The sequence below is a fragment of the Dromaius novaehollandiae genome, chromosome 9 (assembly GCF_036370855.1).
Source record: "Dromaius novaehollandiae isolate bDroNov1 chromosome 9, bDroNov1.hap1, whole genome shotgun sequence".
Taxonomy (NCBI): domain Eukaryota; kingdom Metazoa; phylum Chordata; class Aves; order Casuariiformes; family Dromaiidae; genus Dromaius; species Dromaius novaehollandiae.
Window position 1 is genome coordinate 3,558,398 of NC_088106.1, and position 26,414 is coordinate 3,584,811.

Genomic DNA, 26,414 nt, shown 5'->3' on the forward strand with positions numbered 1-26,414 from the left:
AGCCAGGATTTATGTAGGGGATCAGGCTACTCTACACTGGAGGACAGCAGCAGTCCAACAGTAACCGAACCAGCTTAACCAAACACTGGTATTTACTCTGGTGCAGTCATTAGCCTCTATCTTGTGCATCAAACACTCAGCTAAACTACTACCATGCTACAGCTAAATACTCTAATGTTTAGCCACCAGTTCCGCACAGGGTTCAGGGCACCTCAGTCACCTGCATCTCGCCACAAGCCAACTCCCAAAGAAGCTTGAACTAGTAACACAAAGTCTTAACGTAAGTCTTACTTGAAGCTCCGTTGCTCACGTTGCAGGCGTCGCTTCCTTGTAGCGTGATGGGTACTGCGGCTCTGCAGCAGGACACAAACAGTAATGCAGACCAAACCGCATCAGAAACTGCACAAAGCCACATCAATTCACCATTACAGATGGAAAAATAAGTAAAGCAAGCCTGTGACAGGCAACATGAAATCCAACTTGACCAAATTATAGTTTGGAATCTTCCTGAAGTTCACGTGACAGAAAATCGTGTAACTTGGAGAAAATTGAGCAGACACAGCATTTCCGCACAGCGTTCTTCCTTTAGTGACACTTGCTGCTCCTGTCTAGCCCGTTCAGCCCAGTATTTCAGCTCTACTTCGGATCACAGGGAGGGTTCTGTACAGTAAGGAAATCAAGTGCACTACGCCTAATGTAAGAATACATTTTATTTGTATACAAATTTATTAAAATATATCATACATTGATAAGTACAAATACTGAATGTTTTAATCAGTGGTAAAGGTATTTTATAAATTCATACTGTCTGGAAAAATAAAATTGAGTTATAAACTACATGTAAGATTCTAACTGTCAGGAAAAATAACATAAAAGATGAGAAAATAGGTCAAAAAAGAAGCCTCACATGGTAGTGGATATACACTTAGCACCAGGTTTCGAGACTTACATGCCAAATAATAACCATCCAGCAGGGCCTTAAAAAAAAAAAAAAAAATCCCTAGAGGGCCAAATTCCAAAATTTTATTTGGAAATTAATGAGAGCATTTGAAAGTCCCAGGATATACCTAAATACTATTTCAAAACTCAACCTTTGCAATTAATGGGATTTGCCTTTGTAACTAACAGATTATAGGAAACTTAGTACAGGTTACAGAAACAGTTCCTAATAAATAGGCAAAGCCCACTCCTCTCAAGCATTGCTTCTTCATACATTTCATTCCAACAGAAATAATAAAACCACCAAGCTGCACAGAATAGTGGTAGACAGTATTTGTTTGGCTAGGTTTAATTAATGCTTTATCAATATAAAAATGCCAATATTCTCAGAATCTGTATTTTAGGCTTAAATTGATATATCGGCATCAAACTTGAGGATTAATCTTGCGCTCAGCTCTCACTTTAGTCCACGGCAGCAACTGGTATCTTACAGGACCCCCGTTAGTGTCTGCAAGTAGGAAGGGGCATGTTCTGTTTCCAAAGGCTTTTTTAAATGTCAAGCAGCTACAGGCTAGCCTCAGAATTCAATCTCTATTTAAACAACTTTTATTATTTAAAAATATTCAACAGCCAAGGAACGTTGCTATACCAGAATATACATCTTTTCATTTTTAACAAATCAAACAATTAGACATGGTAAATACTCATTTTTGGTTTTTATAAAGTCATTAGTGAATTAACTGGAAGCTCATCTGTGTTCTGATATTCTAATTGCAGCACTTAAAGGATATCCCAGTACATAATGTAATCAGCTTATTAACAACTGAAGGTCAAAAATTACTTTCACTGGGAGTTTTTGCTACTGAGCCCAGTTCAGACTGGAGTATCTCATCAAAAGAAACCAACCGCATTAAAAAATATTTGATTATAGAATAAAATGTCATCATTTTTGTTCTATATCAAGGTAACTATCTCCATTATTTGTGATGAAAAGCTGAAAATAAATTTACATTCATTTTCAAGTTATTTTATGGGTTCTTAACAACATTTGACATCCTTATACCACTGATTTCAATGAGAGTTTTGCTATTTTTTACAATACGTATCTATTTTCACTACATATTAAATGATAATAGCAAAAAGTCAGGGCTCATTTTAGTAAGCAGTAAGAACTTCCTGCTAGACTACATAATATATAATTTGTACACACTTGAAATTAAAAATTGTATTCAGTATTTTACCAGAAGTATTCTAGACACTGATCTGAAAACTGGTGATAACTACTTGAAAGACACAAGACTATTAGACACAGATTAAAAAAAAAAAAAAAAAAAAAAAAAATCATATCATCCACTAGTAACCAGGAATCAACAAAATGAAACCCAGGTCAACTAATACATGATTAAAAGACCACAGATATATCAATTAAAATACATTTAGAGAGAGGTCAGTAAAATACAAAATACGAGCTTTATGTACACCAGAATTAGGGACTGACTGATTCTTCTCGGACTAGCCTGTTTTGAGTTTGGGCGGTTTTTTTACTTTCTTTTAATGTTGTAGTGCTTTTATTACAAAACTACTTAAACTATGTTACCAAAGGGGGAACAAAAAAGCATAGTAAATGTCTGAAGAGTTTTAACAAACCCTTCTAGGTTACAAATTATAAGTTGCTTATAGCTTTCTTACACAGACATTATTTTTGACTAGCTTCCAGTTTAAACAAATAGAAAATCAATTATTTGTTATCTACCAACCTATCATATCAGAACAAGCAGAAGAGCAAGCCTCTTCATTGTAAATCTTCTCATTCAGCTAAGAGTTAAATTTTCCAGGTATTCTACCTAGATGAAAGGAAAATCTAAACAAAACAGAAAAAGGAGGGCTATGGAAAAAGAAAAATGTGCAGTTTTAATAAACAACACAGCTTTTAAGCAGAAACTTAAAAAGGATATAATGGGGATTCCTACACTAACTTCTAATCCAATTATTTGCATTATTCAAAAATAAGCAATTCTCCCTAAGAATTCCATCAGTAAATTAAACACATGGCACAGCACATCCACTACAGTCTGCAAATGGGTGCAGAAATCTTCATAAACAAACCGCAGGCATTCTGAAATACAAGTGGGAGTAATTTCATTTACAATTGATGATATCGGTTTGTGAACTGAAAGCAGAGTTATCACTATTATTACAAAAAGGAGCGCGACTGTTAGAGGATTTATAGCCTGAAAGAATTCTTTAGATTTTCCTCTTTCCTTTTCACTGCTTTTGCTGCATAACTTCCTTTTTGGAATCAGTTTTATTTTTGGAGTAAGGATCTTGTTGATCTGACCAATTTCAGTTTTAGACCACACATCCTTCAACAGGTGCCCTACCCTTGGGTAAACCTCGACAGGTTTAACAGCCGGTAGCTGCTTCTGTTTCAAAGCTTTTATACGTTGATGCACATCATCAACCTTCTCAAGAAAAATAAGTGGGGACTCTTCTTTTTGAATAGATGTGTTCAGTGACATTAATTCAAGCTGCTCTTCCCTTATTTGTTTCAACTTTTCAATCAGAGGGTCATATTCTTCCAAAATGCGTTTGTTAATTTCATCCAGCGCAGTCAGCAACGCTTGTTTTTTATGCTCCAATGTATCATTAAGTTTCTTAAAATACTGTAGTACTACTTTTTTATCATCCTGAACAATGTTTTCGCACTGGGATTTCTGTTCCTTCAACTTTTCAATAAGCAAACATACATCACTCCAGTGTTTATCTGTTAGCTGCTCAAGAATTTTTCCAGAAGTCTGTTTTTCTTTTACATAGGCACTTTGAAGGTCATCTATTGGATGGCCGTTATGTTTTCCTATCGTAAGACAGTGACCACACACCAGTTTTCTATCCAAAAGACAGTAAACATTCAGTGGTTGTCTATAATGTTCACTACAGGTTGCGACATCAGGCTGATCCTCCTGTCGGTATTTTTCAATAATGGCTTTTAGTGCGAAGTTGATAGGCAACGACTCGGTACCAGATGCAGGAATTTCAACAATACTCCTACAGTTAGGACACTTCAGGGGAACTCTCAGTGGTCTCCAAATGGAAAAGTTGCTTGACAGCTGAATAACACCTTCCAGACAGTTTCTACAAAACGTATGGGAACAAGGCAGAACACGTGGATCTTCAAATATACTATAGCAAATGGAACATGTCAATTCTTCCTCAAAGTGATGCATGTCCTACAAAAGAAAACAAAAACAAAAAGCAAATACAATTTAATTTGTTTCTACAAATCAACTAGTTTAGAATTGTTTTATTGACCTAAGCACCTCAACATGAAATCCAGCAACAAGTAACCTAACTCAAATTAGTATTCTGACTGCAGGGGAAAGAGGGGGTGGGGGGGCAATGGTTTAAAGTTTTGATCAAATTATCATCTGTATGTAAGTGACTAGATACTATTCTCCCATTTCCAGCTCCTACTTTAAAAGGTGGAAAAAGAAGCGATCTGAGATTTTTTTCTTTTTTTACAGTGAGAACCAGTAGCAGAGAATAACAAAAGTCACAGCTAAAGTTTCTAAATAACCTAAGAATTAGGAAAATTCTCTCCCACTATGAGTAGCTTTTCCCCCCATAAGAACAGAGTAATAACTACATTAACAGATTATTTTCTTAACTTTTCTCAAATATTACTTTTGTAATATAAATGGTCATCAGAGTATTAAGCAGTCAAATCTACTAAAAGCTACCTATAGCTTCTGGCACAAACAAGAGTGTCTAATTTACTGATCCTTAATTACGGCACTACTAACAGTAATTAGACTTGTAGTGTTACTCCTTTTAACTCCTGGGTTACTCTAACCACAAAATTAAAAAACTAGCTTTCGTTTTTCATCCTTTCTAATATTTCATTATATTTCTTTGCCAATTCAGTGAAATCACACTGTAAAGTCACAAACAACAACATTAATGTCAGCTTTCATAATAAATTATCATTCTGGGGTTTTTTTGTAAAAAAAATAAGGAAAGTAGTTCTAACTTTCATTACCTCTGTGACACACTGTCCTGTCCCTTTTGTAAATTCTAGATCAAACATTTAGACTTAGCTATCCTGCAAAAAGAAATGGTCCAAGTATTGATACCTATCAAAGACTCCCTACTTAGGGTCTAACCCTAAATCTCAGAGCGATAACAAGCAGCTGCACCATATGCTATTGAATTTCAACCTTTGATGGCTTATTTTATTCAGTCAGGAAAGTAACTGGCTATGAGCTATATTTAAGGAGGCTATTTTATTCAAATGTGCCCTCCTAATCTTTTTAAATACAATAACATATTTTTGCATTGATTTATCATTGCTCATTGACATCAAGATTAGTAAGATTTGCTTTATTTTAAATTAATTTGTTTAAAAATAATTTAATCATTAATTACACCTTCCTTTACAAATAAAACCTTAAATCGAATTTGGAATCATGAAAACCAGTAAGGATTAAATTTGGCACTACCAACTGAACAATTTACAATAAATAAGCAGTACGTCTCCTGCAGAAGTCACAGAGCTAAACTGATGGAAATCAGAAGCTAAATTCTTAGACTCAGGTTCTTTGAGAGTTAAGCCAGTTGTTAACAGAGAAGCTTACCCTGGTTGTACAGATATAAGCATGTTTATCTCCCTTTATTCAGATAGTTTAGTATACACCAAAGTGAAAGTGTTCAACTATGAAAGTCTGATTATACTTCTTTTAAACTGTGATTAAGAGAATGATAAAAATTGTCTAATAGTTGAAGGTCATCATTACCCGAAACATCAAGTTCAACTCAAAGAAGTATTATCTATTACTTTTTTTTTCAATAAGTCAATTTTAAATTCAAAACAGATTTTGATTAATTAAAAAAACAAAAAATCTATCCAATGTATTTTAGGTAACTTTTTTTAGTTAATTAAGCTAAAGCATTAGTTCACTTATTTGAACTCTACTTTACAAACAGACCTTGATAAAAGTCAGAAGAAAATAACCTACTAAAAAGGGACACCATTCTTAAATCTACTCTTTAAAACATGAATGATAGTGTTAGCAGCTATAGCTGACCAAATGGTGTATTCTCCTAGCTACAGAGAATTAGTATCAATTACTAGCAGTCATTTAGCAAAAGATTTTCACAACAGTTTGACACTAAATCTACTTAGGTAACATATTGTTCTTACTAAAGACAACGAAATATTTCTCTTTGTACTAGGGGAGCCACAGCCCTTTATTTTCTAGCTTTCCTAATCAGTCACTGTGGCAAAAGTAGTTGTTTCGGTTTATGTTACTAGTTTCATATTCGTAAGGGATGTGTTCCAGGCACTGAAACAGAAGTAACGCATCAACAATAAAACCAACATCGTTAACAACAAATTTACTCCACTCTCTAGCTAAATAATTATTTGAAAATTCAATGCATTCCCACAGTAAATAGGTGTAAAAGTTAAAAAATATATATATTTCAAGTTGGTGTGTCTCAGGAACGCCACCTTCACTCAACTGAGATTTGTTAAGTTTTTGCTCATAGTTAGAAAAATCAACCCTTAGTAAACACCCTCATTCATTTTTTCTCATAACTATATATATATATATGTATATATAGGATGAATATAGTTCAAAAAATTCCTTATGTTTAAAATCTGTTTTTCCCTAAATCTAGCTTTTGATGCACTTTTCTGCTAAATCTAAGGCAGTAGTTCTCTTCAAACAAACTGTTAAAAGAGAGACACTTTCTTTTTAAAGGATAAAGGTTTAGATCACTTGAGTTACACAAGGGACAAGATAAAATTAATCTTCAAAAGAATCGGTTAAACTGCAAAGTAGCTGCTTGCTATCATAGGAAACGAAGAGCAAACTTACAAAATTTATCTTAGCACTATTATGAATCATCTTTAACTTCCTTAAAGAAAACAGCTTTTAATCTAACAGTATCTACCAGCAGCAGATACATGCATCTTGCTGCAAGCCTGCTCGAGTTCGCACAGTAACAAGCATGGCCAACCTAGCGGCCTGCGTGCAGCGTCAGGACTGTTTCATAACCCAAGATCCTCACAGCCGCTAGCCAAAGAGAGTCAAATTCCCATTTCCACAGAAACAGACTGCTCTGTTTCCCAGGCAACTAAGAAATTTGAAAGTGACAGCAGTTGCCTGCTCTCGAACGGCCCTGAACAACTAGCACCGCAGTCACCGAGGCCGTAGCTCTTGTTTCCAGAGACCACTGGCCCCCGAGCGCAGCGGCCGGTGCCGGGCACCCCCGTCTCCAACCCTGCAGGGCCGGAGGGGCCTCGGAGTGGGTCCCAGAAGAAATCAGATGTCATTCCTTTGCTGTCCGTTTATTCGTATATTTCAAAACGTTATTCAGATTACTAGTGTTGATCCTTGCTATACGTACCCTGCAACGAACCCTGCACTTCACTCCAGACAATAACCTGTGCTCAGCGCTTGTGCCCTCCAGAAACACCAGGGAAGCAAAAGGTGGAAATACCTACATCCAATTTCATCCCGCTTTAGTAGCGCAGCAGAGGAAATATTCCATGCATGAGCAATGGTGGAAATAAATTAGTAGTAAATGATCAGAAACAGAGACACAAAAAGCACCAAGCAAAAAAGACAGGAGAAGACCATAACATCAGAGTGAAGAAAACAGGGGAAAAAAAGAACACAAGTACATTTTCCAGGGAAAAAAAATGTAGTAGGAAGTTGGTAGACTGCTTTCCTGCACAGAGCAGGTATTTTTCCTCAGATATTCCAGACAACTTTGGTAGAGAGAAAGAAAAAAAAGAAAAAAGAAAAAAAAAAATCACAAAACCTCCCACTCCTCAACAGAGCTTTTTAAGCATAAGAAAATTACAAATTAGAAGGTATTTCAAAAATGTAATGGGTTTCAGAAATATTTTAGCAACAGAAGGCCTACTACTTGGCTATGATTTTATCCTCTTCTACATAGCGATATTGTAGACTAGATGAAAACATGTAATATATCATGTACATATGCCTTCCGCCGCAAAAATAATTTCAATGTTTCAAAATCAATCAGTTTTTCTTCTTTGTACACATTTCACAAGTCTGAATTTTAAAAAAATAATTTAAGCAGATCAAAGTTACGTAGTGTATTCGTCAATAACACTGCGTACACACCTAGAGTCCAGCCGTTACTCACCTAGCTAATTATGCTAACTTGTTTAGAAACAATTGTAACTGGAATACACGGTATGCATGTTTTTAGGTAAATAAATATCTAACAGCTTCATTACAAAAGCCAGCTGTAACAAGGTAATACACCACCATTCTACACTGGAGGATATTAAAAAGTGAATTTGGCATTTACTGACAGTTTACCATAATCTAAACCTCAACTGTTACATTTTTTTGATTGACTATCACAAAAGATGACATCTGTTTTCTCTTGAAAGATGCTCTATTTTTACTCTTAAATCATTTGACTTTGATCCTTTTATGTTTCAATACCTAATCCCACTTAAATATTGCCTCTCTGTACCACAGTGGCCCATGAAAGTCCTCCTGTACCACTAGCACAGAAGCCCAAGTTAGTGTTGTGAAAAACAAGAGACTAAATGACATTTGCACGGCGTTTTGCATTTACGGGTCACCTTCACGGTAAAGGGTGACAGAGCTTACTCTCAAAAAAGTGGCTGCGCTGCAGCTCCAGCCTTTGCCAGTTCACCAAAGCGAAGGGACTCTCCTACACAGCTGTTAGTTATGACAGCTGTAACAAGATACCAGGCACCGAAAATTAGAAACAATAATTTAAAATCCTATTTTCAAGTCCATTTCAGCTGGACCACTTACTCCGTGCCACAAAGGTCCCACACTCAGGTCACAGTGATTCTCAGTCAGGAATGTTCCAGTCTTGATTTCTTCTATCTTAACAGTCACATTTCATCACCAGTCCCCATTCCTACCACAGCTACTGTAAATCATCCCAGACTTTTACACTGCATTTTTTACGAAATGAAGAGAGATGAATACAGATAAAAAGTCTATCTAGTTTGTCAAGCTGATCAGACAGTTTCCCTCTTTATATCGTTCCACTGGCTCCTTGTCTGCTGCTACAAACTTGCACAAGTTACTGCTTTCAAAAAAAGCTATACTGCTCGGTCCAATCCATACTTACTTTCCTTCACTGACTCACTTTCCATCCCTAATCTCCTGCACTCCGCCAAAGCTTCTGGTCTTGACTATTCATTTGCCATTTGCCTTTTTGTATTACATAATGGAGCTATCACGAGGCACACAAACACCTTTACCTGTCACCTACCTGTTTGAGTCCCTCTTTCACCTCTGACAGACTGAAATCAGCACAAAAGATAACCATGCCAGCACCTCCCTGCTCTCCGACACATAACGTATCCTCCAAATAGGAAGGTCAGAATGAGTTTCTCAACTGCCGCTATTTTCAGCACAAAAACAACTCCAAATTATTGGGCATCCTGAAGACGAGTTTACAAGCAGTGACAGGAATTGCATCTGTATTAACAGCCAGAATAAGCGCTAAACAGTAACAGCAGCAAATCTGCGAAGGTTACAAAGATAGCAATGCAAATGAAGAACATGAAGTAAGCTTTCAGCTATGTGACACCTGAGCATCACCCAAGGACACAGGTTTCTCCTAGGCATATATTATTGCTGCTGGCACCTGTAGCGAGCGCTTCGTGCCAGCCCGCCCAGCAATTTGGAGGGTCAGACGGCCCGGGAGAGCTAACGCAAGGAAAGCAACACACCGCCTCTCTGAACACAACTGCCCATCGGCCGACGCGGGCACCTCCAACCGAGGAAATTACAAGATTAGAGAAAACTGCCCAGAAGAAGGGAAGAGATTGTTTCACAGGCTCCTCTGCTTCAAAAGTGATTTAACTTCAGACATGCTGCTGGAAGGCAGAAGCATCGATTACGCGCATCAGGGCTGTGACATCAGGCCAGGAACTTCTAAAACACCTTTTGACACGCAGCGTTGTGCGAGTGCGAAGTGTGACGCTATGAGTAAAAGCTCTAAATGACTTAACACGGCATCAAACCCGAACGCTGCCCACAAGTGAGCTCCGCGGGCAGGGGCAGGAGGGAAGGGGCCGCAGGTACAACCTGACTTACCGCGCCGACGCCCACGCTCCGGCCCGCTGCGCCCAGCTCGCCCCGCGCCCCGCCGCGTAACCGGCATCGCGGTAGCACCGAGGAGGCGCCCGCCACGAGCACCGAGTTAGGAGCGAAAGCGGGAGGCGTCCCGCCCCGGGGCCGGCTCGCCCCGGCAGCCCCCCAGCACCTCACCGCCGCTACCGCGGAGCGTCCCCCCGCCGCGCCCGCTGCGAGGAAGGCGAAGCTCCCCGGGGCACCGGGGCAGAGCCGCCGCCCCCCAGCAGCGCTCGCTCACTCACCGGGCCCGCAGCGCCGAGCGGAGCAGAGCCGGTCGCCGCCGCCCCGCAACGCCGCGGCGCTCTCCACAGCGCCGCGCATGCGCCGGATCCAACGGCCGCCGCCAACCGCCGCCGGCCGCTGCGTTCGAAAGTCAACGGGCGGCGGGCGGGGCTGGGCGCGCGCCGCCGCCGATTTCAAATCGGCGCGTGCGGCCGGCGACCGTTAACGGCTGCCTGCGGCCGGCGTTACCCCGCTGTGAGGCGCCGGCCGCTGCGCGAGCGCGCTAGGTCCGCGCCCCCGCTCGGAAAAGCTGCCCCTGCGGTCGGGGTGGCACCCCCCCGCTCGCACACGGTCCCGGAGCTCCCCACCGAGCCCCGAGGGCACCAGAAGCGGCCTCCTCGGCTCGCAAGAAGCGGGGAAAAGCCGCCTTCCCCGGGCCCGGCAGGTACGCCTCCCAGCCGCGATGCTTCCGAGGGCTGGCGGCTCTGCTTTTCCTGGTGTCTTTCACACAAGCTGCTTTGCAAAAATAGCCAAGTGATACAGAGTTAGATAAAATAAATCCAACAGTAGCCCTTTACAGCGAATAAACGGGTCTTGTTCATAATGAACATCGAAGGCAGGTCTCAGCAGGTAATGAGACCCAGGCTAAAAGAGGGGTGACATAAAACACTTAACATCCTGTTTATGGCTAGCACTGGTAAAGGTAGTCATAGATGAACAGTAAGTCGGTTACTCCATTCTTTTACTGTAAACAGACAAGCAGAAGAAAACAGACATCAAGAACACTCAGAAGGCAGCTTCCCTGGATAAAGGTTAGACAGATTGAATGTTGCCACTATTCACTTAGTGATGTAAGTAGGAGCAGGACAGAGTCTTTTGCCAATAAGGTCTGACTATTTTGAAATGAATGATCTGTAGTTGGTCGAGAATGTGTATTGTAATTTGAATATGTAAGAGCACAGATTTATTTAGCCTCCACAACTTAAGGTGGGACAACCATCAGAGTGAGTTTCTGGAACTGACGATAATGCTGTCAAAGGGGTTCATTTCGTACAGCTACTATGTTATATAGCCTTCTGATACAAATCCTCTGCAAAGGTACACATTTAAAGTAGTAAAATTAAATAAAATATTGACAATTATGCAAATATAGACAATACTTAACCTTTAAAATAACACAGGAATTAATCCATGAATGGATTTTCAGACTTTGCATTTAATTTGCAGGCAAGACTTTTGACATCTACTTCAGTGGGAGCAGAAACAGACCTTCTGTCAGTTACTAATCACAGAAGTTCAAAAAAAGTAAGTAATAATGTTCAATTATTACGTTCAATTATTCAGTTATTAATGTTCAATTAATAATGTTCAAATAAAGTTTCAATTTAGGCTTATTTACCTAGCTTGGTTACTGAAGATAGTTAAGGTTTTTAAGAGAAGCAAAACTATTACTGTCGTACAAAATACTTCAAAACTGGGTGGTTATAATGAAGGCTACAGAGCACCTCTTCTTGCTGAGCAGAAACAGAGAGTGAAAGTAATAGAAAGTGAACAGATTAGGATTGTTCTTACTGATAATGGGTTACATCTGTTATGCTTGAAAATCTCAACCTCTGTCAAAGTACAGTGTTGTGTAGAATTTTCACATATTTCAGATTATTCTGTATTAATTGAACTACACAAACTGCAAAGTTATCTCAGATATTCCTTTTACAATAAATTTGAAAAAGAAATAATGAAATCCATTTAATATTGTAATGTAAACTGTAACACATCATCATTCAAGTTACCTCAACATGTCTTAAAACTAGCATTTAGACAACCTTATATAAATATCTGGGAAACATCTGGACTCATGTTTGGAATAATAAAATTTCATGCTATAGTGAATTAACCATAAAAGTTTGTTAGACAGTTTATAATACATATACAGCTATAATTGGTCTTTTTGTGTGAATTAATTATAACCAAAATGTTTTACTTTCATATGCAATGGATTAGCTCTACCTCTAAACGACTAAACTCTGAACAGATCTCCCCTGCAAGTGAATAAGTATATTACCTTTTGAAGCTTATTCAGTTTTTGATCTACAGTCAGACTGTCAATAAATGTGTAATGATTTTTGTAATACAGGCAATTGCCTAATGGGAATTGCACTGTAACCACTTATTTTATGTAGGCCACTGGCTGATCGTCGGATAGCCAAGATTTTTGATCACTATCACTTTGAAGTACATTTAAAGTAAACTTTTGATTACTACTGTGACTTGCTCTGTTATGTATTATAAAGACAGAAATCTATGAATAAATATGAATCAGTATCAATAACATGGGAAATAGACAATAATAATGTATTTTCATTCAGAAGCCTGCCAAGGAAATAAACGACTTAAAAATACACACGATTAACCTACTTTTGGTAATAAACAGAGCTTCAGTAAATCCTTAACATAATCCCTCATGTAAGGAATAGATCTATAAAGGTAATTGCAAAGCTGTCTTATTATTTTGGCAGTACTAGTCTTTTTAAACCATACTACTTTTGATGTCAGTTACACCACTTTAGCTTTGAATATGTAACAGTTTAAATTTTTTTGTACACTATGTTTACTTTTTTCATCTTAGCAGGTTGAAATAGCACTTCCTATAATTGTAGTTCCTCTTGTAGTAGTAAAGATGCTGTTATCTAAATGCAACTAGCACAAAAGTGTTTTCTTAAGAAATATACATTTTTCAACTGTTTTAATGGTGTTGTTTCTATTTTTTGTTACAATTCTGTTGGCTACAGATTACTTTTCCTATGTAAATCTAATTACGGTTTCTAATGCAGATTCATTATGATCTTGTCACTGTGTATGCTAGCTCTCAACACAGTCACCATAAAAATTAGGTTGATACAATTGTTCTTATCTTTGGTTTTGAGATTGGCAGGGAACAAGGAGGGATTACAAACAGACCCGATTTTTTCTTCTCTCAGTGACAGAGGGGAAAAAACATAGGAAAATATTTTAGTGACATGCATCTACTTACATGATTTCTAACAAAAATGTCATATATAATTTGACCTTTTAACTGGTAGCTTGAGTATTCTGGACAGTATTTGTTTGAGTAGGCCTGATACAGATCCCTGGATTACAGTATTACTTGGGATATAGTTTTGTTTTTCTCTCAGGGCACAGCACACTGGTATCAGGCTCAGCAGGGCTAATTGCTTCTCTCCTTTTTCAAACACAGCGCTTTCACTGGATGTGGAAGCCCAGCAAGGCCCCCGCCCCAGTCCACTTCCAGGGGTCTCCCAGCTCTGCCTAGCCAAGGTGCAGCTGCCCATGGACTTAGGAGGGAGGAGCCCAGCCTTGGGGCCCAGCAGCTGGTGACATTTCCCTTGCCCTGCCTGTCTGCAGCACAGCTCCATGGAAGCAGCAACAAGCTCTGCGATGGGCCAGAAGGATTTGCACAGCCTCACCTCCTTGAAAGGCAGAAGGCGAAGGGGCAGCTTGGCAGCAGCTGTAGCCCAGTGTTTATCCCTTGGAATGATGTGCACAGCTGGGGCCTATCCTAGCTGGGTTGTGGTCCGAGGTGCGACAGTCCAGTTCGTGCTAGGGGTTGCCTGGGCCCTTAATCCCAGACACCTCTCATCTCACTCCCTCCTCCTGGGCTATGCAGGACTCAACCTCCTGAACCTGCTAGCTCTCTGCTGCCTGCTAGCCATCCTCAGCAGCTGCAGCGCCTTGCTGCTCGACTTCCTGGGGCTGCCGCAGGGCAGGGTAGCCGCCCCCCTGCTGCATGGCTTAGCTGCCCTGTTTGCTGCCATTGCAGTGGTCACAAGCTCCTGCCTCTTGACACTGACAAGGCGCAACCTCCGCACCAAGCAGGAGCTGCAGCCTTTGGGCCTCTCCTCAGTCTTTGGCTCAAGCGTCTTCTTCTGTGTCATTGCTTTTGCCCTAGCAGCCACTGCGACCGGCTGGAGCTGCGCTGCCTTGGCACAGGTCGAACCTGCTGTGGCCCTCTGCCAGAGCAGGGTCAAGCAGCAACAGACAAGCTCATGCCCCACACCTGAGGGAGATGTCAGTAGCAAGGCGCACTGCTTTCCTTCCTCACTGCAACAAGAGACCAGACTACTACCCATGGCTGCAAGCAGTCCCTTCATCCAGGGGGAAATTGAACTCAAGACAGAAGAACGTCCCCCCTTCAAGCAAGAAGAAATTGAACTCCAAATGGAGGAAGGTGTCAACTTCATCCACAAGGAAACAGACCTCCAAACAGAGGAAAGTGTCTCTTCCAAACAGGCAGAGATGCAAGCCCAAATGTCACAGTATCCTTATCATACATAAGAAAACTTACCCCAAAATGGAACAGCCTTCGAAGAAGTAAAGAATGAATCTGAAGTAGAGAGAAATTCCCATTAATGAAGGAAAAGGCTAACTGACACAGGGAAGACCTTTTCTCTTCCTGGAGATGCCAACTACGTTGCCCCATGAAGCCTGCTCAAGTCAACTATACGGACACTAGATAATAAAAGATTTATCAAGCAAGCCGTATAAATTAAAATTTGAGCAAAATTCTTGCTTTGCCATGGGGGAGACTTAAGATGTTATGATAAATCAAATTCTTAAAGTAAATGGTTAGAAGAAACATTAGGGCCTTCCTTACCTGAGAACAGGACTTAAAATGTCTTCAAAGGAAGGTAATATCCTTTTCAGAAGAGGTGCAGCAGCAAAATGAGAAAAAAAAGCATGTCCAAATACTTGGTTAAGTTGCTTAAGGTTAGTCTTAGAATAAGGGACATGGGTCTTCAAATAACCAGTTGAGTTTAGGTCTTAGATTTGTAGGACCTAAAACAGTTAATTAAGATTAAAACATCACTGACTTCTTATTCTGGCTTTATTTCCCTACTGAGGCAGGTCTGCATATTGGTAATGTTACAGTAGGATTAAGAGTGTATTTTATGTATTTGTTTTGCAAATAAATAAAGTGTTCTGTTTTTCTTTTATAGTCCAAACATGGTGTATTTTGTTCTCAAGCTGTGCTGCTTCATTATATATTCCATCAGATTGTTCCATATGTCTCAAAGGAGAAATGTTCCTAACAGCGTTCATTTGGTTTATTTCACATGCCCTAACTATTCTCAGGAACAGGTCAAAGAGGATGGTATAAGACTGCAAGTGCAAGGAATTTTTTTTTTTTTTTTTTTATCATGCTTTGCCTGCAATAACATACAAGCAATCCAGAGCTAGTGCTGCTTATTGTTTTCCTACTTTGCTATGTATCAGTAGATGCATACAATCGATTCATCTTACCTTGTTAGTTTTATAGTATTTTGGGATAAACTGGGGAAATTCCCCCCTTAAGTTTCTACCACCTTACTGTCTCATCCTTTAAAACAAGGAAGACTGTTTTGTTGGAGTCACCAGATTTTAAAAGTTGCTTGGTAAAAATTCCATGACCTTATCCTTAATTAAAGGTAGACAGATCCCTCCCATTTGTACTTACCTTGGCTTATAACGGTACCAGAGGCAGCCTCCTACATACCCTTGTATCTGCAGACTCTTTGACTGACTTGTGAATTATGTGCCTTACCACCTGCCTCCACTTTTAACTCATCTAGCAGTTTCACACCTGTATTATGCTAGTCTACACCTATCAAAAAGGTGGTCCCATCCATTTCCTTTCCTTGCACTGGCCCTTGTGCGCAAGCCGCTATGTAGTCTGATCAAGGAACTAGTTGAAAACTAACCCAGAATATAGTCTATTTTCAGGTAGATCAGCGAGCGATGTATTAGCTGGATGATTATCCCACATCAGTCATTACTGAGCCATCCCACTGACATGCTGCATGAAGGCGATGACAGCACATTTCATTAAAAAGCCAAAGAGATGAACCTTGATACACAGTATGTGTATTCATGGACAGATCAGTAGTCCATTCTTTCTATTAAAGAGATGTCATCTTAAACTTATTTAAACACAATAAAATAATATTAAGCCAGATATACTAATCTTTACATCCAAAAATTTATCCTGCTCTTCTGTCTAATTTGTGGAAGAAATTACAATGATTTGGATGTTCTGTTGCTAGCAAACATTAACTGCAGAGTGGCCAATTTTTGTAATTAAATTTTGGGAATGAGTAGTATGTTTTAGCAGAACCCTACATTTGATAAACTGGTAAACTGGACAAGAAAGTGGGTTAGTGTTCTACACCACTGGCAATCTGCAATGCTTTAGTGTCAGAACTACCCTGAAAACAGTCTTTTTTAAAAAAAAAAAAAAACAAAAGACAAGAAAACAAAAAAACTAAGGAGCACTTAGCAGAAGCAGTGCTGGTGCAGTATTAACCTGCTAAAGGATGTTTCTGCAATCTAAATCAGGTCAAATATGAAAATCATAACAAGCACAAAGCAGTTGTGAACATAAGTAACTAGTAGGCATCCCAAACCCCTATGAATATAAACAGACTGGGAGTATCATAGATACCATTTGAGTCTGAACACACAACTAAGTAATCTGGAACATGACACGAATGGTTCACCCCCTCCCCCACTAAAAATCTCTGTTTCTTTGTTTACGCACATATATATGTAATATATATAATGTTTATAGAAGGTTATTATGTGGCAAAATGCAAATTCATAGCACTTGGATCATGAAAATACCATATAGTCACCATAAAGATGTAACTAAGTCAAGGTTTGTAGCAAAAACATATAAGAATAACCAATATGCTTAGAGTAAATGCAACATTTTAGACAAACAAGCCCTTTGGGTCCACAAAACAAACAACATGCAAACTAAGGCTTTGCTTCCACAAGTGTCTAATTGCCACTTGCCCCAACTTTCACCCCCTATGTACCTTTTCCCTTCTGTATGCAAGTTCTGGGACGTATTAAACATGTGAAGTCATTTCAGCACATTTAAACAGAAAAATAGTTTCTTTTTCTTGTCTGGTCAGTTACCTGTTCTGACCCAGGCCACAGAAGCGTCCAGGATTCCTCAGCGATTACACAGAAGGATCCAGGAATTCACAGCTGGAGGTAGAGAGGTCAGGACCATGGCAGGCCTCACTCAGATTGACTCAGGTACTGAGGAACCTCAGCCTCAGGACAGATGGAAAATAAATTTATCCAAATTCAACTTAAGTACAGCATTTCAGTATTTTGAGAGAAAAGGGATTTTGTATATTGAGAGGCAAAGAAGGTTATCAAAGGGAGAAATGACAAAGCCATTAATCTATATGGGACACATGAAATATTATGGAATTAACTGGGGCAGGGTGCTGGAAAATTATGATGCATGATAAAAAAAATATCAATCTCTACTGCTTCTGTGATTTTCCATGGTTTAGCAGGGTTGCAAGTTTTTTCAGGCTCATGTTCGAAAGCTATTTTCAAGGATTCCTTTAAGGCCAAGTCTGAAAGTTAAAGGTAGAAGTAAGAGTAATTTTAGAAATATTTCATCTATTTTTCTGTCAATAATTCTTAACCCTCAAAGTATTCTTCCATGACTGTTTGCATCTATCCAGAAACATTAAGCTCAGAAGCCAGGATATCTACACATTCACTGAAAAAGCTGCATATTTGAGGGCTGTATCTGCAGTGTCCAAGCTGATAGCACTTGCACCTAAACCAGTGGAGATGGAAAACATTTCCAATGTATTTTTCATTCTTGATTTGCAAATTTCTTACATACTCGAGCTTCTGTGTTCCTATCTGACTAAAAACGGGATAGATATTTTTAGCTGACAGACAGTAAAGGAGTGCAAGTGTAGTCAAATGACTGCAATGCTTGCCCCCAGAGACATCATTAGCCCACCATGATTTTGCTGAAGCAGCTTCTACCACTAGTGTTTCAGGTGTTACTAAAAGGAAAAAAAAGATGCACACTACAGACATACTAGCAGCAAATAAATAGTAACTCACCAATGTAAGCTAAATCAATAGTCAACTTCTTTATAGGTGTGACTAAGTTGGAAAGAGGCTGTAGAAGTAATATAGATTTAGCAATTCAAGAGGGAAGGGAAAATTCAACAAATACCCAAGAGGATGCACAGAAAATACATAGCCCTTTCAGATCCACAAATGCTCCTGACTGTACTGTAGATTATTCTTCAGATGGGAATAATCCAGTCCTCAATTCAGAATGCAGAAAGAGGAATTATGAGAGGAAGAAGTTGGTTTCAGCACCTCCAGTTTGGGACTGCTGAGAAACTTCTTTTCAGTCTCAATTCTCACGATGATCCTGAAGAGCTGGAAATAGCAGTAAATACAGTGGAAATTTCCACAACTTAGTATGGGAAATGGCCCACAGGGATAGTATCTAGCTTCCAGCATCAAGGAAGATTAGTCAGGAACGCTCTCTAGAAGTGCAGTGAGGAATTACACCCAAAGTATCTGAGCTTTAGTCCGTGCTCACAGGCCAAATAGGAAGTATAGGGATTCAAAAAGTGCACCTAATTTGTCCAATGATGCATACTGAACCAGTACAGAGGCTAAGGAAGATATCTGCAGCACTGTACTGAACCAAGTAGGTAAGATTCAATCAAGATCAAGATGTAGGCAACACTCAGCAATTCTTCAGCAAGCATTATAGAAGTAAATACATCTAAGGTCCTACACACTGAAAAAATGGTTCTTACTCAAATAATATGAACATCTAGCACATCTGAGGCAGAAACACACCTATCACTGTATACCTATAGTTAATATACTTACAGTACTTCAGATTCATTATAGAAGGAGCATCTTGTCAAAGGCTGTAGAAAAGTATGAACTGTGTGATCAGAGTGAGAGTTTGACAGATTTCAAACAGCTTAAGGAGAGAGGTAAGTTAGGGACACATAGATAAAGAAAAAATGGAATATATTTGAAATAACCATATTTTTCCAGACTAAAAGGCTGTAGCTGTCCATGGTATTGGAATAGTCCCCCCCAGCCCCAAGCTGATGGTCTAAATCAGTTTCATGTTTCTTGAAAGACGTTTCTCCAGCTCATCAATATTCTTAATTTTTAAGGTGGTGGATGGAAGCGCATTGGTATGTTACTCAAGGACCTATACTGAATACACTGCAACAGCAGAGAATACCTCCTAGTAACCCACAGCGCCTGAAACAGAGCCCAAGTAACACAGACACACAACTTGGGAGTAGTTTTGTTTCCAAGGTGCAGGCACTACATAAAGTAGAATACAGAGTGGTACTACTTCTACTACCATCCCCCACCAACAGGAAAGTCTTAAGGAACAAGCTGCAGAAGCAGACCAAACAAGGGAGCTTTTGTCAATGATTTACAATAACTGATGTGCACAGGAAGAATGTATGCTACCAGATTATTTTTTAGGTACTTGAAAGCATGTAAGAATTCTCAAGATGAAGCAACATTTAATTTGAAAAGTTGCCATTCCTAGAATGCCATGCTTGCCTCATACCATAACCTGCTACTGATGGCACTAAGTCCAATTACAGGCCACCTACCTCTCCATTCAAGTTACAAAATTTCTGTAAAGCATTTACAAATAGCTGGCATTTTAAAGTTTCCCACATTTGCTACTTCCTACTAATAGCAACTTTCAATGCTGTTTTCTAAAAACTTAGAGATTAAAGTGTATCAAAAATATTTACATATAACAGTGTCAATCGCTTGATGAAAACAAAGTTTACCTTAGCTTTTGAGCACATCGAACAGGTTCAGCACAATAAGTACAGGATCCCCTTTTCACGGGATTCACAAGCACAAGTGGGATTCACAAGCACAAGTGGGATTCACAAGCACAAGTGGGATTCACAAGCACAAGTGGGATTCACAAGCACAAGTGGGATTCACAAGCACAAGTGGGATTCACAAGCACAAGTGGGATTCACAAGCACAAGTGGGATTCACAAGCACAAGTGGGATTTCTTTAAACAAATTAAGGTTTCAGCCATGTTTCTGTGGGTACTGAAGGGGTGTTAACTCTTTCAAAGCACATTGTGTGCCTTCTGAGACTTATTCTAGCAGCAGCTAAAACTTATTGACTACCAGGCAAGAGTTTGTAAACTTTACACATTTTCTGCTACTAAATTTCCTTTCATAAAGTCTATTTGATCCAGATGCATGACTTCTGTAATTGCTTCCAGCCTTGTGACCAGCATTCCTGCCAGTAATTTGGTGACACATGGAACTGAGGAAACACAGTTAGGAGTGGCAGAGTCCAGTAGCACTGATGCAAAGAGATTCTTTAATTATAAAGCAGCAAAAGTAATCTAGCAATTTATGCCATATAGTATACTTATGCTAGGAGAAGTTGTTAAAATACATACAGGTTTCTTCAATCTCATTTAGAGAAAGAAGCACTCCTCTTTCTTTCTGGCACATCCATTGTTTTCAGTATGCTTTTGAAATCCTGTAAGAGCAGAGCCCTGGTTACAAAGAAGCGATCAGGTTCCCTTGCTCGGGGCTGGCCAAATTATCTGCTTTAACAACCATTTCATTTTGCTTTGAAATCCTTAGAAGTTTAGTAGCTCAATAAAAAATCCAGATACTAGTGTTTTCATAGCAAGACTAGCCCATTCCACCAACAAAACAGCAGAAGTAGACAACTTACTGGGAATGCTTGCTATCTGCGAGAAAATACACTTCAGTGTACGCTTCTGTCGACTTCTCAGGTTTTTGTTTGGATTTGGCACAGCATTCTCCCCTCTGCAGAAGAGCTTGTTTCTCCTAGCTATGCCAGGTAGTCCAGCCCTAAAATCCCAGCACAGCTGCTATTTGAACTCTGACAGTGCTGCTTCTAGGAGGAAAAAATTATATATAGTTTATATTATGGATTAACTTTTGCCCTTCAACATTTTAAATGTCTTTCTGGAACTCTGCTACCCTAAGTTCAGCTGAAAAGGGAACTTTTTACTTCAAGACACAAAGAACAGACTAACATGCAACCTCACCTCTACTTTTGGTTAGTTTTACTAGAATGCAAGAACAGCAACCAAAGAGAGTTACTAAGTAAACTGTATGACGGCCAACAACCTAAGTATCAATAAAGCAGTGTTGTCTGTTACTGACCAACTTAAGTATACTGTGATCTATGTTATAGCTTGAATATTAGAAGGAACACGTCTGATTTACTTCTGTTGATGGCCCACTGTCATTGTTCAGTGTGGATAGAGTCAGGTGATGTAACATTTATTTGTCCTGACTCATAGGCAGAAAAGTTGCACCATAAGGAAAGTACCCTGATCAGATGACCAGGTAAGAGACAAAGCAGTCATCCTAAAGTTAGCCTTTAGGTGAAGTTGTTTTTCATTTTTATCCCTTATCCACCTCCCCCAATACAACCACAGTTTTTTTGGGGGGGGGAAACACATTAGACAAACTCGCTTCAGTTTTTCCTTCATACCTTTGCTCCTAAAGAGCTATGGATACTGCCACCCTGTGGATGCCAAAATATTTACGTTTTCAGTACAATGGTATACTAACAGAACAGAGGTAGGATCTGCTCTGAAGCAGGTGAAAGAAGTTTTTTAAACACCAGGACAGCAATACAGAATGGAGTACAAGCTGTAGGTAACAAGAATTGGGCTAACAGACAAAGTGAATTACCTTAGCTATATCTCAGAGGAAGTGCCAAGAAGAGATGCTTATTCCTGGCAGTAGGAGTGCTGCATGAGCTTGTCCATGGGGCTTTTCTTTTCAAACACACACATTTCTGCAAGTGCATCTGTTCTCCTCCCACCCCCAATAACAAGCAATTGGAACAAAGCAACAGTTTCCTACTGTACATCCTTCACACATTTTAGTGTGAAGTTAAAAAGTATAAAGAAGCTGAGATGCCAAAAGTGGAATTAAAAACACTCATGTAAGCACCTTAGGTCTTTCAAGGGTTACTTACACTTCACATGAACAAAGCTCTAGTTTCAGTGAATATGTACCATCAGGTAAAGTAGTAGATACTTCTTAATATTTAGACCAAAATATTTTTCTCAAGTTTGCACAGCATACTGTACTACACTGATATTTGTTAGGTAGCATCAAACAAAAAGATTTAGAAGATGCAACAGCAACATAGCTTTCTTCAAATGTTCACCTGCACCTTTTGATGAAAGTTTGAGTTTATACAAAAAGACACACTGAATACAATACTGTTGCAAGTTTTAATGTTTATTTCCCCAAGACAGCCTAGCCTGCACTCTACTTGGATAAATTTCACAAGCTAGTTTCCGCTGCTTCTAGTTTTAAACTTTAACCATGTTTCTGATGACAAGGAATGCTGCAAAAATACTCTAGTCCAACAAAGAGTTATGATCACAAAATAATCTTTATCCATTCTACAGTGTTTCAGAATTATCAGTTGATTTTAAAACACAAGGTAGATATAGATGCTAATGGTGGCTAATCTGGTATGTTTTATTATAGCAAACTGTTGTTCATGCAACACTTGTGCTCAAAGGGGAAGGCACAGCATTTCCTACAATGAGCCACCTTATAAAGAGTTCATTTTGTACAAATTTGTAACGTCACCTTTAATTTAGTGTGCAGAACCTCAAAACTGAGGCATTACTCCAATTATAAAAACACTTGCATCCATTTTATGCAAGTTTTAAAAATACAAAGTTGTCTCTCTAAAGTGGCTCAAAATAGATTGTTCATGGCTGCCTACATCTAAGATAAAAAGAGTCTAAAACAATTGGATTAGGCATATTAAAGGTGTTCAAACCATGACTTGATTTGTACATCTATTCACACCTCTTTCGGTCTTTATTCGGCAGTACATATGCACCAAAAATTTCATTTTTAGAAGTTTCCATATCATTTTCATAGAAAACAAAGTTTGAAAACAAGTAACATTGAAACACAGCACGGTATTCTACCACAACGGAAACATTTGGTTACAGGACTCAACAAAATCTAAAAATGAACTATGCTGTAGATTACCACATGCAAAGGTCTTTATGTTATCTTTGAAAATGAAAAGGATGAGATTTTTATTACCACATTTTACTGCTTTCTACTATTATGGCAAATTGTGTACTGCAACACAGCCTATTTGAAGGGAAATGTATGATTTTTTCATGCAAAAATCTACAAATCAGTTTTGATGATATGGAAAGCTTTTCATAACATCAAACATTCATCTGGTGCAAATGCACAGGGAAGCCTTCCTGAAAATTCTGACTTTACAAACAACTAATAAGCCATACAGGAAAGAAATTAAAAATAACTAAAAGAAAAATAAGAGGGAAAAAAACAAAAAGAAACACAGGCTGCAGGAGTAAACCAGAGTCTGCTGCTAAACCGGTCTTTGTTTTTGTGTCCAGTGTAAGTTAACACTTATGAACTCATTTTGATGATATACTAGGTTTGTTATCAGCCCCCTGAAGGCGAATCAAGCTTGCATGCGTTCACATACAGCATCACAACCATACTCTCGTACACACGCCACTCCAGGACTAGGAGTCTGCTTCATGACTGAAGAGCCCCATATTGGAAACATCAGCCTGGCTCCACAGCATCGAGTCCAGACATTCATTCAATGTTGTCCATTCACACGGTGCTTCATAGCAAGGCCTGGGCTCATTCTCCTTGGACTTATATGGGCATCCTATTCTCTTATGCTTACAAGGCTTGATGATGATAGTACTGCATATCCCCCCAATTGCTCTAGTAAGTCATTGTTCCTTCTCAGGCACTGAAGATCTTTGACCTGTAGCCCTTTTTCTTTGAACAATCTAAATAAGCATTCAGTGTGAAGTTTTTCATTACATTTTGCCACTCATTCTCACTCGCACCCACTCGCCATCTTGACTTCATTTGGGCTTTTCTGTGATTCCAAATGAAATCTTCACATTTTCTTTCCCGATTTAATGCAGCAGCGGATCCCATGAGCCAAGATTGATGGATCAAACCTTTTTTTTTTTTTTATTCAGTGCTGCATTGTACCTAACTTCCAAAACACCACTCTAAAACTGGAACCCTTCTGCTGGTACATTGGCAGATGAATTGAAACCAAATGTTCCGCCTTGTATTGCCTCTGGAACAAGGCTAGGATCTTCATCAATCTGTAAGGGAACAAGAAGATTAAGTAGGTACAGAGGAACCAAAGTCTAGCTAAAAAATAAACTGCTAGACAATCCTAATGAACATTTATCAATTCAACTCAGTTTACTTCATTGTATCAAGTCTTCCCAGTTTTCTTCCCCCGCTTAGTAGAGGTACCATAGTGACAAAATAATTTAGGCTGAAATGTTTTAGCTTACAGGTGGACTAGCTTTAGCAGGTAGACTATGTAGTATCCAATAACATCTCCTCTTTATTATAAAGTTTTCACACCTAGAAAGTATTTTGTCAGTCACATGTCATCCTTACTGCCAGTTTATAAGTTGTTACAGTTCTTGGAGGAAACCAGTTCCATTACATCAAGTGAGGAGTAAGCTGAAACAGCAGTTTCAATTTAAAGAGGCAGTATACATTTCACCATATTTGAATCTGTCAAGGACACAATGTTAAATTCCAAGCCCTGTAGTGCATATGCAAGGCTGTCATATTGTTCATCTAAAAGATGTACACAAAAACATTTCTAGCACAAAATACACTTAATGGCAGATAGTAGGGCATCAATTCAACTAAGTTTTACTGTTTTGCTATAATCTGCTCCTAGAAGTTCTTCAACCAAGTAGAAGACACTTGCTTCACGATGCAGACTGACATTATTTATTGCATCTTTCCATGCAACTTTTTACTATTTAAAATGAACACAGATCTGTAAAATAACCTCTTTGATTTACATCATATATTTAAACTGAAAACAACATTCTGGGTCAGTGCATCCTTATTTTTACTTAAGCAAGACCACCTACCTCTGTCATTACTAATATATTCAAAATAATGTTTCTTAAGCAGCAGAAAATAAGACTTAGTATTCAAGTCAGCAAGGAGCTTATCAGATGTGATAAGTCAAGCTTAGTCAGAAACTGGCAGTAAGAGAGCTATTTTAGCCTCATCTTTAGGGAACAGAATACTAGGCCTCAATTAGGCATCAGATCTATAGATGCTTCATTATGAAGCAGCACCCATGCAGCAGAGTAACATAAGGACTTATTTTTCATTGAATCTGGTAAGTTTACTAAGTGAGTTTTCAACATCTTAAGCACCACAAACTTAAAACCAAAACAGTAATAACACTAAGCAAAAAAATGCAGGACCTTAGCAGTACAGACAAGTGCACATTAAGATGAAATATTAGGATCACTTCACTCTTTAAGAAACAAGCAGCACCCAGGTGAATAGAAGTGCTCCTTAACAGCATAGTTGTAGAAGATGACACATCCTGAATGGCAGAGTCAAAAAGCCTTCTTTCTGACTTTGAGGACCTATGATGTGCATTATCAGCTTCCTCTACACTGCTTTTCAAATTAAAAGCAACATGCAAACAAATAATCATAAGTGATATCCCCATATTTATCACATCGTTGAGTCATATCTTAAAGCAACTAGTTCATACCATTGAAAAACTACACTTAAGATGCCATTGGACAACCTATGATTCTCTCATCCAGTCTCAAATAGGAAAGTTATTCAAGATACATGGTTATGAACCCAAGATCCATGTGAGTGAACCAATCCGTGACGATAACCCTTTGGCATAATAATTATGCTTAACACCAGTGTAGTTGATACTCACTTCTTAGTGGTAGCACCTAGCAAGCTGTTTACCTGAAGTTTGTAGTATTTCTGAAATCTATGCAACTGTACTACTGCTACTAGGCGTTTCCCACCTCTAGGGAATTGAACTCAGTCTCAAGGACTTCAGGCAAAGAAAACTAAGTGAAGGTATCAGGTATTTAACTGTAACTCAAGCAGCAACAGTGACAAAGAAAAACATGGAAAGCCAAGAGTGAGCACAGGTCGGAAAATACTAGGTTGTCAGTAAAATAAATAATCCTAGAATACTTGAAGTTACCAGGATGTTGTTAATTTTAGATTGTACAAAATACATTTTATATTTATAATTAGTTTTATAATCTGTCAGTACTAGTCTAATGGAATGTTATTAAAGGAAGCTAGTTACAGTTTCAATGAAATATCTCATTCAATTATATTCACACCCCCTGAAATAAGACT

The 26,414-nt window shown here is 38.9% G+C and overlaps 2 protein-coding genes and 1 long non-coding RNA gene across 4 annotated transcripts in view; 1 reads left to right on the forward strand and 2 right to left on the reverse strand.

Annotated features, from left to right (window-relative positions):
• Positions 1-692: 692 nt before the first annotated feature.
• TRIM59 (tripartite motif containing 59) lies at positions 693-10,486 on the reverse strand. Its single transcript, XM_026105709.2, has 2 exons — positions 10,346-10,486; positions 693-4,166 (listed from the first exon to the last, which is right to left on the reverse strand). Exon 2 carries the CDS (start codon positions 4,161-4,163, stop codon positions 2,940-2,942), a length of 1,224 nt encoding a protein of 407 aa, XP_025961494.1. The 5' UTR covers positions 4,164-4,166; positions 10,346-10,486; the 3' UTR covers positions 693-2,939.
• On the forward strand, positions 10,472-15,314 carry LOC112986424 (uncharacterized). 2 transcript variants are annotated; one of them, XR_010390419.1, is made up of 3 exons: positions 10,472-10,770; positions 11,553-11,630; positions 13,561-15,314. It is a non-coding gene; the product is annotated as an uncharacterized LOC112986424 (long non-coding RNA). The 2 variants fall into 2 exon arrangements; XR_010390418.1 differs by lacking the exon at positions 10,472-10,770 and adding an exon at positions 11,284-11,423.
• Positions 15,315-22,433: 7,119 nt separating this feature from the next.
• The window catches only part of KPNA4 (karyopherin subunit alpha 4), a 29,465-nt gene continuing 25,484 nt past the window's right edge, over positions 22,434-26,414 (reverse strand). The window contains exon 17 of the mRNA XM_064516568.1: positions 22,434-24,352. Coding sequence (XP_064372638.1) covers positions 24,254-24,352 — 99 coding nt within the window. The 3' untranslated portion in view covers positions 22,434-24,253. The remainder of the gene's footprint in view (positions 24,353-26,414) is intronic.